This window comes from Micromys minutus (genome assembly GCF_963924665.1).
Source record: "Micromys minutus genome assembly, chromosome: 5".
Lineage (NCBI taxonomy): Eukaryota > Metazoa > Chordata > Mammalia > Rodentia > Muridae > Micromys > Micromys minutus.
This window is the reverse complement of record NC_137974.1, coordinates 47,629,807-47,642,705: the sequence shown is the minus strand read 5'-3', so window position 1 is coordinate 47,642,705 and position 12,899 is coordinate 47,629,807. Positions and strand designations below refer to the sequence as shown.

The following is a 12,899-nucleotide window of genomic DNA, read 5'->3' as shown; positions in this document are numbered from 1 at the left end:
CCTCAGAAAGCAACTTGGTGGCCATCAGATGACATGCGTGATCTCCCCGGTTTCTCATCACTATATATGTTAAGCGGTATTTAGACTTGATGTTGATGCTGAGTCCCCATAATAGTTGCAGCCCAAACAGACTCATGGTCCCTACTTGTTCCTAGTGTAGGCAAGATGAGCTGTCCAACAGTGGCCATGTACCCTCTGGTGGTAGGGTCAGAGCTATCACATATAGAGAGGAGTGGACTCAGCCTATAAGCACTCTGGTGTATAGGGCCCAGTCCTTATCCCTGGCATAATGGATTAAAAGTTGTGCAAGCATTCTGAGCTCCTCTTTTTGATAGCAGTGGGTATCATTGGAATCACTCTACAATCAGATGAATTTTTTTTTGCAGTTTCAGAGTTCAAAGCACCAGTTGTTAAAATGGTCCTGTAGTGGTGGGCAAGTAGAGAAGAAAGAACTTGTTCCGTGGGAACACTGGGTTGTAGCATTACACTCAATACTTCTCAGTGCCTTGAGATGGGACACGTGTCCTTTATAGAGGAAACTGTCCAGCCTAAGTTCAGAAATGCACTGGGGACCACTGGTTTGGTCCAAATTCAGGTTTGAGATAGTGATTGTGAGACACATGCTTGGAATTTTAGTTCTTGGTGCTGGCAAGATGGAACATATGACATGACTTATGTGTTTGTTACTTACCAGCAGGCAACAAGGAGGGAACACATTCTTCCACCTTCTGGGTGTTGCTGAGTATCTTTCTGGGAGCAGTGGCCATGCTGTGTAAAGAACAAGGAATCACGGTGCTGGTAAGAACTCAAGCACAGATAAAGCCTGCCTTCTGTATTCATCCACTCCCTCCAAGACAGGCACTGTGGGCCATCCCCTGTCCCCCTGTGCTTCTATGTGCTATCACCAGCCTGAGGATTTGACCTTTTGGGGGCCGATGGTTTTGGCTGCCACAGTGCCAGCATTTCAGATGGAGAATTAATGGGTTCTTCTGACCATGAGTAGTGAATTGTGTGAGTTGATCTATGGGAAGTCCTTAGGGAAGAGGGACATGTTTCCTCCTTGTGAGGAAGTCCCTTTAAGAAAGATAAAAGAATGGTTCGGTTTCCCTGGACACTCTCACAGGTACCGGCCCTGAATACAACAAGGAACTTTGCCAGCCACCGGAAGCTTGTAGGCACCCACACCCGTGATTCTACTTCTCACCTAAAAATTAGACTTGACATACTTTGACCCAGTTAAGAATGCTAGTTTAGGGCTTTTTGTGGTTCCAACGAACAAGGCCATAGACCTGTGCCTGCTAGGCAAGCACTACATACACCATTGATCTGAATCCTCAGCCCCAGGCTTCTTCAGCCTTGTGCATTCACAGCCTATTTCTACCCAAGACATTTTTACACAACCTAGGGTATATGATATAGGAATATAAAATGGGCTTACAAATCAGTCACTTACTGATGGTGAGTCATAAATTTATTTTAAAGCAATTCTTTGACGTACTGTATTTTTTAAACATCTATTTAACAAAGTAAATTTGCATCCCATCAGATTTTTTTTGGTATATATTTGCCTAACAAAATCCAATCCAACAAAACACTCATTTGATACTTAAATATTTTTGAATGATAGTAGAAAAGGATTAAAGGTGTTTATTTTTCCATAATTAAACCATTATGATTCTGTAAGAGTAGAGAACTTGGTATGTGAAGAAACTGTAATTCATGATGCACAGTAGGTGTTTCAGGCATTGTGTGGTGTGACAGTGTACAGTGTGCCAGGAATGCGTGTTGTGCATTCAGAACCCAGGCTTCAGTGACGTTGCACAATGGGCCCTGGATGAGGACCACTACAAACACCTTAGATTCACGATGTGTTTTCATTTTGAATTAAGTTTTGATTGTTGTGTATTCAGAAACTTTTATGTTGCCAGGTTTCTACAGTTAATTATGCAGTCTCACATGGGGCCATGACCCACAGTTTAAGAAGCCCTGATCTAGTTTGTCTCGTATTTAAAAAGGTGTGTAGAAGCCAGTGAGGTAGCTCATTAGGTAAAGGTGACTGCTGCAAAGTCTGATGACCTGAGTTTGATCCTTGGGACCCACATGGTTGGAAGGACAGGACTGACTAGTTGACCTCTGACCTCCATATGCACACCAAGGACTCCATCCACCCAATTAAATGCCCTAGAAGGCTCTTTATGTGCCTCATTCATTTCACAGTTCTGAGAGTTGAAGCCTGTTTGTATGTGTAGGACATGTATCATCTTCACTGGTTTTAAACCGTGGGGTACATTCTGTATAGCAAAATATAAGTGAAAACATGTTTGGGGAGCCAGTTATCATGAATCTATTGATGGGAGAGAGAACCAGCAGTTGAATGGCACCTCATGTGGATGCTACTGAGCTATGTGTTGAGTGTGTCATGCCGTGTTATGGCCGCTATGCCTAGTGCTAAAGCAGGCAGGGGAGGACTTCCTAAGCAGGCAGAAGAGGCCTCCCTAAGCAGGCAGGGGAGGACTCCCTAAGCAGGCAGGGGAGGACTCCCTAAGCAGGCAGGGGAGGACTCCCTAAGCAGGCAGGAGAGGCCTCCCTAAGCAGGCAGGCACACCGCTTCTAGGTCTGCTCTGAATAGAGGCTGGGGTTCAGTCTGAGGATTAGAGACTCTTTATTTATTTACTTTTTATTATTGAGTATTTTCCTACATTTCACATGTTATCCCCTTTCCCAGTTTCCTCTCTGGAATCCCCCTATCCCATTCCCCCTCTCCCTACCTCTGTGAGAGTGTTCCCCCACTCACCCATTCCCTCCCACCTCCCCACCCTGGCATTCCCCTACACTGGGGCACTGAGCTTTCACAGGGCCAAAGGCCTCTCCTCACTTTGATGCCTGATAAGGCCATCCTTTGCAACATATATGGCTGGAGCCATGGGTCTCTCTTAGTGTACCCTTTGGTTAGTAGTTTAGTCTCTGGGAGCTCTGGGGGAAGGGGGTTCTGGATGGTTGATACTGTTCTTTCTGTGGTGTGGAAAATCCCTTCAGCTCCTTCAGTCCTTTTTCTAATTCCTCCATTGGGAACCCCGTTCTCAGTCTAACGATTGTTTGAGAGCATCTGACTCTATTTCTCAAGATGTGGCAGACAGCTATATCAGGTACCTGTCAGCATGCACTTCTTGACATCCACAATATTGTCTGAGTTTGGTAACTAAATATGGGATGGATCCCAGGGTGAGGCAGTCACTACATGGCCTTTTTTTAAGTCCCTGTTCCACACTTTGTTTCTGTATTTCCTCCTGTAAATATTTTGTTCCCCCTTTTAAGAAGGACTGAAACATCCAGTCTTTGATCTTCCAACTTCTTGAGCTTCATGTGGTATGTGGATTGTATCTGGGGTATTCCAAGCTTTTAGGCTAAAATCCACTTATCAGTGAGTGCATACCATATATGTTCTTTTGTGATGGGTTACCTCACTCAGGATGATATTTTCTAGTTCCATCCATTTGCCTAAAAATTTCATAGTCATTGTTTTTAATAGCTGAGTAGTACTCCATTGTGTAAATGTCCCAGATTTTCTGTATCCATTCTTCTGTTGAAGGACATCTGTGTTCTTTCTAGCTTCTGACTATTGTAAATAAGGTTGCTATGAACATATCGGGTCATTGTCTTTATTATATGTTGGAACAAACTTTGGGTATATGCCCAGGAGTGGTATAGTTGGATCCTCAGGTAGTACTATGTCAAATTTTCTGAGGAACTGCCAGACTGATTTCCAGAGTGGTTGTCCCAGCTTGCAGTCACATCAACAATGGAGAAATGCTCTTCTTTCTCCAAATCCTTCACAGCATCTACTGTCACCTGAGTTTTTGATCTTAGCTGTTCTGACTGGTGTGAGGTATAATTTCAGGCTTGGTTTAATTTGCATTTCCCTGATGACTAAGGATGTTGAACATTTCTTTAGGTGCTTCTCAACCATTCAATATTCCTCAGTTGAGAATTTTTTGGTTAGTTCTGTCCCCCATTTTTAATAGGGTTATTTGATGCTCTGGAGTCTAACTTGAGTTGTTTGTATATATTGGATGTTAGCCCTCTATCAGTTGTTGGATTGGTAAAGATCTTTTCCCATTCTGTTGGTTGCCATTTTGTTCTATTGACAATGTCGTTTGCCTTACAGAAGGTTAGCAATTTTATGAGGTCCCATTTGTCGATTCTTGATCTTAGAGCATAAGCCATTGGTGTTCAGTTCAGAAAAATTTCCCCTATGCTCATGTGTTTGAAGATCTTCCCCAGTTTTTCTTCTATTAATTTAAGTGTATCTGGTTTTATGTGGAGGTTCTTCATTTACTTGGACTTGAGCTTTGTACAAGGTGATAAGAATGAATCTATTTGAATTCTTCTACATGCTGACTGCCAGTTGAGCCAGCACCATTTGTTGAAAATGCTGTCTTTTTTCTACTGGGTGGTTTTAGCTCCTTTGTCAAAGATCAAGTGACCATAGATGGGTGGGTTAGTTTCTGAGTCAATTCTATTCATTTGATCTGCCTGCCTGTCTCTGTACCAATATCATTAAGTTTTTATCAAGATTGCTCTGTAATACAGCTTGAGGTTGGGGATCATGATTCTTCCAGCAGTTCTTTTATTGTTGAGAATAGTTTTTGCTATTCTGGGTTTTTTGTTATTCCAAATGAATTTGCAAATTGCTCTTTCCAACTCTATGAAAAATTGAGTTGGAATTTTGATGGGGATCGCATTGAATCTGTAGATTGCTTTTGGCAAAATGGCCATTTTTACTACATTAATCCTACCAATCCATGAGCTCGGGAGATCTTTCCATCTTCTGAGATCTTCTTCAATTTCTTTCTTCAGATACTTGAAGTTCTTCTCATACAGATCTTTCACTTTTTTGGTTAGTCACACCAAGGTATTTTGTATTGTTTGTGACCATTGTTATGGGTGTCATTTCTCTAATTATATTCTCAGCCTTTTTATCGTTCGAGTAGAGGAAGGCTACTGATTTGTTTTAGTTAATTTTATATCCAGCCACTTTGCTGACATTGTTATCAGCTGTAGGAGTTCTCTGGTAGAATTTTTGGGGTCACTTAAGTATACTGTCATATCATCTGCAAATAGTGATTTTTTTTTTACTTCTTCCTTTTCAGTTTGTATCCCTTTGACCTCTTTTTGTTGTCTAATTGCTCTGGCTGGGAGTACTATATTAAATAGGTAGGGAGAGAGTGGGCACCTTTGTGTAGTCCCTGATTTTAGTGGGATTGCTTCAAGTTTCTCTCCATTAGTTTGATGTTGGCTACTGGTTTGCTGTAGATTGCTTTTACTATGTTTAGGTATTGGCCTTGGATTCCTGACCTTTCCAAGACTTTTAACATGAAGGGCAGAAACTCCTTAAAATGCTCACTTCACTCCTTCCCCCCTATAGCTTTTGTTGGCCTTGTATCATTACAGGAAAACTTGGAAACTGAGGGTAAGAAGTCCTCCCCTGCCAAAAATGGACAGAAATGTGGTAGTTGACCAAAACTGGGAGAGAGAAGCGGTCAGAATGTGGGGCTTGACACAACTCAAAGAAAAAACAAACAGTGGTTTTATTGATTTCTGTCTGTAAGACAAAAGTCAACAGGAAAAGATGTAAAAAAGAATTACTGTGTATAAATACTTAAGTCTCAAGCTAGAGATGGCTCTGTGATTAAAACCACGTGTTGCTATGCAGACCAGGTTCAATTCCCTGCACCTGTGTCTGGCACCTCCAAGGGAACTTCCAAGGGCGCCATACATGAGTGTGGTACTTATACATACATGTAGCAAATACCCAGATACCTAAAACAATTAAAAAACAAAAATTAAGAAACTTAAGTTTCCCACATTAGTTTTTTATTTAGTCCTTTTGAACTAGACATGGTGGCTTAAATCTATAATCCTTGTCCTCGGGAGTCTGGGTTTGAATGATTGCATGTCTGAGGCTAGCCTGGTCTACAAAGCAAGTTCCTAATCAGCCTAGGCTACAGCATGAGTTTCTGACTTCAGTTGTTTTCTTAACCTTGTCACTGTGGGTGTTTGAATAAGTGATTCTTGCGGCAGGCCAGTGCTGTGCATTGTTGTCAGCAGCATCCTCTCCTGTGACTGGTAGAAGCCACTCAGAATTCCTTAGTTGTCCCACAATGCCTGTGGAGGTTGCTAGGCATCTTTGTGACAGCTATTCTAGTGGGGACCACTGTTCTGAAACCTGTACTATAATATAAAGTGTGGCAAAAGGACCAGTAGCCTCCCAGAACTTGTTAATGCAGGGTCTCTGCCCCCTCCCTAGGTCTGGTGAGTTGGAATCCCAGTTAGAGTTTATTAACATTAGAAACACTGAAGATTAGGTTGAAATTAATCTATGAGCTTGTAACTTGGATGGAAAAAACGAGCACCAATTTTGTATTCTGCCTTCAGCCCCCCCCCCTCGGTCACATGACTGTATTATCCTCAGTGGCAAGCAGTCCAATAGCTCCAGGCAGAGAAGTAAACAGCATGAGAAGGCAGGAACAACAGACTTGAGAGTTCCTGCCTTCTGGAAAACAGTTTACAGTTGAGCAGAGATGGTCTTCTGTGACCCATGTATGATGCGTGTCACATTAGTGAATAAAAATCAGGATTCTTTGAAACATTTAACCTGGCAGTGGCCTGTGAATTGGATAATTAGTGACTCCTAGCATTTGCCGGAGAGAGAGAGTTAAGCAGGGGTGTCATCCTTGCTCTGAAAACCACAAATTACCACTGGCTTCTGATGTTCTCTGATCTCCTTTGCTACAGAACCCCATATTAAAAGAGCCCAGTCACATAGGGGCAGCTTCACCAGATATACTGTGGATATTCAAGCTCCTTTATGCAGACTGGGCAGGGATCCCAGTAGATGACAGTGCCTACCAAAGTGACTGACAGAAAGTCATCCACAAAGTAAAGACTAGATCCAAGGGATTACTATGCCTTGAAAAGCTGTCAAAGCAGCCTGACCACTATAGTGGCCATAGGAGCTGTTCATGTACGTGGGGCTGTGGTTTACCTCAGGTCATTGTTGTTCACCTAATGGGAGTAGGCAGTTCTGCATAGTGTCTGAAGAGGCTAGTGCCGCGTGAGCATCTTTTATGTGCTATGTCCAGAGTTACTCTAGACAGCTGTGCCACCGCTGCCAGTAAGGGGACATGAAGAGAAGAGAGCCCAGCTTTTAAACTAAAGCTCCAGAAGAGTCTTCCCTTCTCCTCAGGTTCCGTAACCCACCCACCTAACCTGACCTGACCTAATCTCTATATAGTGCACACTTGAGGATCCAGTCCAGCTGTATGCCCAGTGAGCAGAAAACACCGGTGAACAGCTAGGGCTCTGAGAGAGATGTATGTCTGCCCCTTTCACCAGGCCTCAGTCAGCCCTCTGAAGTTGATGCACAAGGCTGGGTTGGTGGGATTGACTGTGTGTTATCTTTCTCTTTTTATGTTTAATCATTGCCCTGGTAGTTGAACACTATTTTACTATTATAGACAAGGAGGTGGAGGAAAGATAGATTACGGGGGAACTTTCCATGGGAACCCCAGGGTTTAGCTATCCTCATTCTTACAGTGCTCCTAAATGTAGGCCATAGGATCATTCCTGCCAGGGACTCACTAGGTTATCAGTGGTGGAGTCACCACTATGGTTTGGGTTCATCTAAACATGTGGCTACTCTTCCTAACTACATGGGAGTTGTCCACAGTCATCTTCAAATTTCTGGACTAGGTTAAATAGTAAAAATGTGACTAATTTCTGCCCTGTCGTGGCCAGGCTCCCTCCAGACTAACTGTGAGACTTTGAATCTTAGGGCTTGAATGCTGTGTTCGATATCCTGGTGATAGGCAAACTCGACATTCTGGTAGCTGTCCGGAAGTTCCTACATAAGGACAAGTCACTAGAGGTGAGTTGCATACTTTATCTGGAGACTACACATGGAAAATTTCAGGTAGCACCCAATTTAAAAATGCTGTTTTCCAAGTATTTCTTATGATTTTTAGTTCTAAGGTAGGGAACATTTTAGTGTACTGTGTCAAAAATGGTTTAGGTAGAATACTCATACTTGGGTATATTTATTTATTTTGCAGTGCTGAGCAGTAAACCCAGGGCCTCCTAGGCAAGTGATTAACCTGTATCCACTCCTTTTTTCTACTTTTTATTTTGACTTAGTCTTAAAAGGTGCCCAGGCTGGACTTGAATTCTGCACAGGCCCGGGAAGACCACCCTCTTGTCTCGGACCCCTAAGTACTTACTGCTATGGCTAAGTTGAATATCTTCAATAACAGGAACTTTGTGGTGTCCTTTCAGAACACTGGCATGCTCAAGAATGGAGGCCTCCTCTTCCGAATGGCCCTGCTCACCATCGGAGGTACCAGTATGCTTTATATACGCTGGAAAATCATGGGAACAGGACCACCAGCATTTACTGAGGTGGACAACCCAGCATCCTTTGCTGACAGCGTGTTGGTTAGGGTAAGTATTGAGCCTGGATTTCTTTTCAATTATTTTCTTTGCCCATCTATAGATTAGCCGTTCTCAGCCCATGAGTCAGGATCCTTTTTGGAGTCAAATGATGCTATCACAGGGGTAATCTATCATAAGACAGTTGGAAAACAAATATTTACTTTATGATTCATAACTAGCAAGGGTACAGTTATGAAGTAGCAATGAAAATAATTTTATGGTTGGGGGTCACCACAGCCTGTAGTAAAGGGTCATAGCATTAGGAAGGTTAAGAAATACCTCATCTTCTCCATTTTCACCCCACCACCACCACCATATTCACAAGTCCCTAATAAGTGGATACATCCATATTTTGCTGTTTTAAGGTTATTCTATAATAAAGCTTGCTTTTTATTACACTGTTAGGAAGGGTGGGTGTTGGTTCTTTATATTGTTATTTCTTGATGTCCACGGGAAATTAATCCCAAGAGCCAGTCCCCCCCCCCCATTCAAAAATCCAGAGGTGTTGGAGTCTTGTTGATAAGCTAAGAGTGTTTACATGTAACATGTTCACATCTCCCCTGTGCTGAAAATTGTCTCCAGCTTCTGTATTGCATCTAACACAGTGCCTGCTCCTTTGTTCTTATGTGATTAAGGGAAGGGCTCACTGCTCAGCAAGTTTAAGCTTTGGTTTCCGGAACTTTATGGACCTTTTTTTCTTACAAATATTTTTAATCTATGGTTACATTCTAGGTTCATTGGATCTGTGGATGCAGGGCCCACAGACAGGTCCAACATAATTCCTTTCATGAAAAGAAGGAAAAGAGGCCCCTTTTTATTATGACACCCATTTTACCTACATGCTCTCTGACTCCATTTTTGTTGCTGCCAGGGAACCTGGCATCACTGAATTAAGGCAAACATAGGAGCACAGTGCTGTCCTCAGAGTCTTGTTTTCTAAGGATAAGGATCCTGAGCCACAGATTCTCAGCTGTGCACTTCAGAGAGAGAATCAAGAGGCTACTCAGAGCTGGGCCCCATTTTTAAAGCATTAGGTGCACTGGGCCCTACATTGACCATGTTAGAGGCATTAGGTAATACTATGTAAATGAGCCATATCTGGCCAGAAATATAGCCAACACCTGCATTGCCTGGCCCACGGGCTTTGCTGTATTTTTAATGTATTAAAATCTGGATGCATTTAATAAATTACAGATTAAAGCCCTATGCTCAGAATACAAAAAGGCAGTATTTTATTTTTACACAACTGCTTCCTGGAGCAGAAGCTTATGAATGCCTCTGAAGTGAAGTTAGGATGTGTGTGTGTGTGTGTGTGTGTGTGTGTGTGTTCTTTCAAATTCAGTCGCAAGTAAGTGTTTGTTTTCCTTTTGACTGACAGGCCATAAACTATAATTACTACTATTCATTGAATGCCTGGCTGCTGCTGTGTCCCTGGTGGCTGTGTTTTGATTGGTCAATGGGCTGCATCCCCCTCATTAAGTCAGTTGGTGACTGGAGGGTAATTGCTCTAGTGGCACTTTGGCTCTGCCTAATTGGCCTAATATTCCAAGCACTGTGCTCTGAGGATAGCTGCAAGAGAAGGTAAGAGGCAGCATGGAATTTTAACTTCAACTCCAGAAGCAATTTGCTAAATTCAGCACCTATCACTTTTTAACAACTCTGTGTGCAGGGTATCTTAAGGATATTTGTTCTGAATTTATGGCATCACCACGGTGGGAATTCTATGGCTGGCTTCCGCTGGTCAGGGAGGGAAGTTGGCTTTGCAGTAGGCATGACTACCATGGGCCACTCCCACCCTCCTGAGTAGCATTTGGAGGCCTCGCTATAGGAGGTAAAGTGTAATTTATGGTCAGAACAGGGATTATAATTGACAAGAGTTGGTGCCATGCTTTCACAGTTCCTCTTCAAAGAAGCCTTTGCAAATCCTGTGCTGGTCCGTTCTATCATTCTATATAAAATATGTCGCCTCCCCAATGAGATCCTATACCCTTTCAACAGATAAAAAGATCTTTTGCAAAGGGTTATTAAGAAAATAATTGGCAAAACAAAGCATGTTCCTTGGAAATGAAAACTGCGTAAGACAGTTTCACAAAGCTGAAGTGCACATGATATGAATTAAGTAACTTCCCAAAATAAATGGATATCTTCTACTTACCTGTGCACTTAAATTGGTTGGTGATTCTAAAGAGCGACAAGCTTCCGTCCTAACTGGTTCACTTACACATGTGAGATAGAACTCAAAACAAGTATATTGTGAGGCATAGGGTCCCAGAAGGAACCAACAAATATGACCTCACTGCTTCATTTACACCATTGCATCCTGAGAGACTCACAGATATGGCTGCTACACATGAGTTTCACCATAAAGTGTGTTTGAGCTTGACTGGTTGAGACATGGTAATAACAAAAGACAGTCTCCTTTAAATTTACAAAGCTTGATCTACTTCAGTATGGTCCTTGTTGGACACCTCGGGGGAGAGGCCATTAAAAACAACATGGAGTTATTTGGGGGAGTCTTCACTAATCAAGGGATAGATTGAACGTAATCTTTTTGACTTTACTGAGGCAAACATGACTTGGATGACACTTTCATGTGCCGGCGGCTGGGTACTTGCTGTGTGCTGCCAGCCACTTCCCCTCTACTGAAGACTTTATCCTTGCTAAATATCTTTTCTAAGCTGATGCAGGAAACAAAGAACAGTCCTTATTGTTCCGTCAGGTAAAGTGCTTCTCTTGAGAAATCTAAAAATAGCCAACTATGTAAATACTTTTCATCTTCCAGAATCCTTACCCTGGGTTTGGGGTTTCTTGTCATCCCCTTTCTTCCTGCAAGCAACTTGTTTTTCCGAGTGGGCTTTGTGGTCGCAGAGCGAGTCCTCTACCTCCCCAGCGCTGGGTACTGCATGCTGCTGACCTTCGGGTTTGGAGCTCTAAGCAGACACACCAAGAAAAAGGTACCATAGGGCTGGGGCAATGGTTCAGTGGGTAACAGAACTTGCTGTGCAAATGAAGGCTGAGTTCAAAACATAGCGCCGGTGTAAACCGCCTGGCATGGCTTGGCGTGCCTGTAACCCCCAAGCTTGAGAGCTCCAAGCCAGGGAGATCCTGGGAACTCACTGCCCTGCCAACCTGGCAGAAATAACCAGCTTCAGGTTCGAGAGGTAGGTTCTACAGTGAGGATGGAGGACATGTGACATCCTCCTGTGGCCTCTCCATGGGCACAGGTGGGTGCTTACATCTGTGCACCCACTCAAGAACCACGCATATGTACACACCAAAAAGAAAAACCCAGAATGCTGCCTCAGAACTGTAAGTGCCACATGCGGCTTACTAACGATCTCTGCCAACTCTATTTAGAAACCGGTTGCCGCCATCATCCTGGGCATCCTTCTCATCAACACACTGAAGTGTGTGATTCGCAGTGGCGAGTGGCGGAGTGAAGACCGGCTCTTTCGAAGTGCCCTATCTGTCTGTCCCCTCAATGCTAAGGTACCTCGCCCACTGGATGAGTTAATTAATATTCATTACAATTAACTAGAAGAAACTATTAAATTAAAAAAGAAATCTTTAAAACCAAACAGTATCAAGAGACAGATTTAGACTCGTTCCATCCACTTTGAAGACGCTGGGAGTCGGGGATGATTCATCTCCAGTCTGGGGCTGGGTATAGCTTCCATCCTAATCTTTTTAGAGCATAAGTTTCAGAGTCTATGATCCGGTGATGGGAGGAACTGGCTTCATTCAGGCTACAGTGTAGAAGCGGCAGTACCTATGAATAGGCTTAGGAATTTACAAAGTTGACTGTGCTTGGTGATACCGCTGCACAGAAGTGGACATGCATAGCACCTGATTCTATGCTTGGCGATAACCTCTTGCACATAATATAAGCACAGGTGGATATGCTTTAAAATTGTCCGTGTTTTTGTAGGAGGGATCTAATAGGGATTTATCTCATTTGTATTTTTGGTTAAATCTAAGCTTTCCACTTAACCAGCTATGCAAACTCCCGGTGTTCTTTTTTGTGAGAAACAGTGCCCGCCCACTAGGTTTTTTGACTATAACATAGTGGTCAGCACATAGTAGGTGCTTGGGAAATACTCACGTTTTAGATGGTGTGTTTATTTGGCTTCACCGAACAGTAAGAAGAGAATTCCATTCGCTGAGGTTGAGCCAAGACTTTAGGGTAGAAGTCTCCTGTTAGGGCACAAATTACTGTGTCACACGGACACATAGGTACATATTGTGTCTTAGAACATTTGATTGGAATTGCCAAGGGTGTGTGACTGTGATCCTTCTGAATGGAAATAGCTTTCTGAAGTTCTCAGTCCTACATTCTATATTTAAGGAGAGCAACAATTTCAGACAAAGTTGTATAAATAAAACTAACCATGACCCCAAAGTGAAGACAAGTC

The 12,899-nt window shown here is 42.9% G+C and overlaps 1 protein-coding gene across 2 annotated transcripts in view; it reads left to right on the top strand.

Moving 5' to 3' along the window:
* Positions 1-12,899, top strand: part of TMTC4 (transmembrane O-mannosyltransferase targeting cadherins 4) — a 65,392-nt gene that overhangs the window by 30,442 nt on the left and 22,051 nt on the right. For both annotated transcript variants that reach the window (XR_013975046.1, XM_080917323.1), the window contains exons 6-11: positions 695-798; positions 7,835-7,927; positions 8,332-8,496; positions 9,866-10,068; positions 11,270-11,441; positions 11,845-11,976. Coding sequence is in view for 1 of the 2 variants with exons in the window: in XM_080917323.1 (XP_080773449.1) it covers positions 695-798; positions 7,835-7,927; positions 8,332-8,496; positions 9,866-10,068; positions 11,270-11,441; positions 11,845-11,976 (869 nt within the window). In the remaining variant the exon portion in view is untranslated. The remainder of the gene's footprint in view (positions 1-694; positions 799-7,834; positions 7,928-8,331; positions 8,497-9,865; positions 10,069-11,269; positions 11,442-11,844; positions 11,977-12,899) is intronic.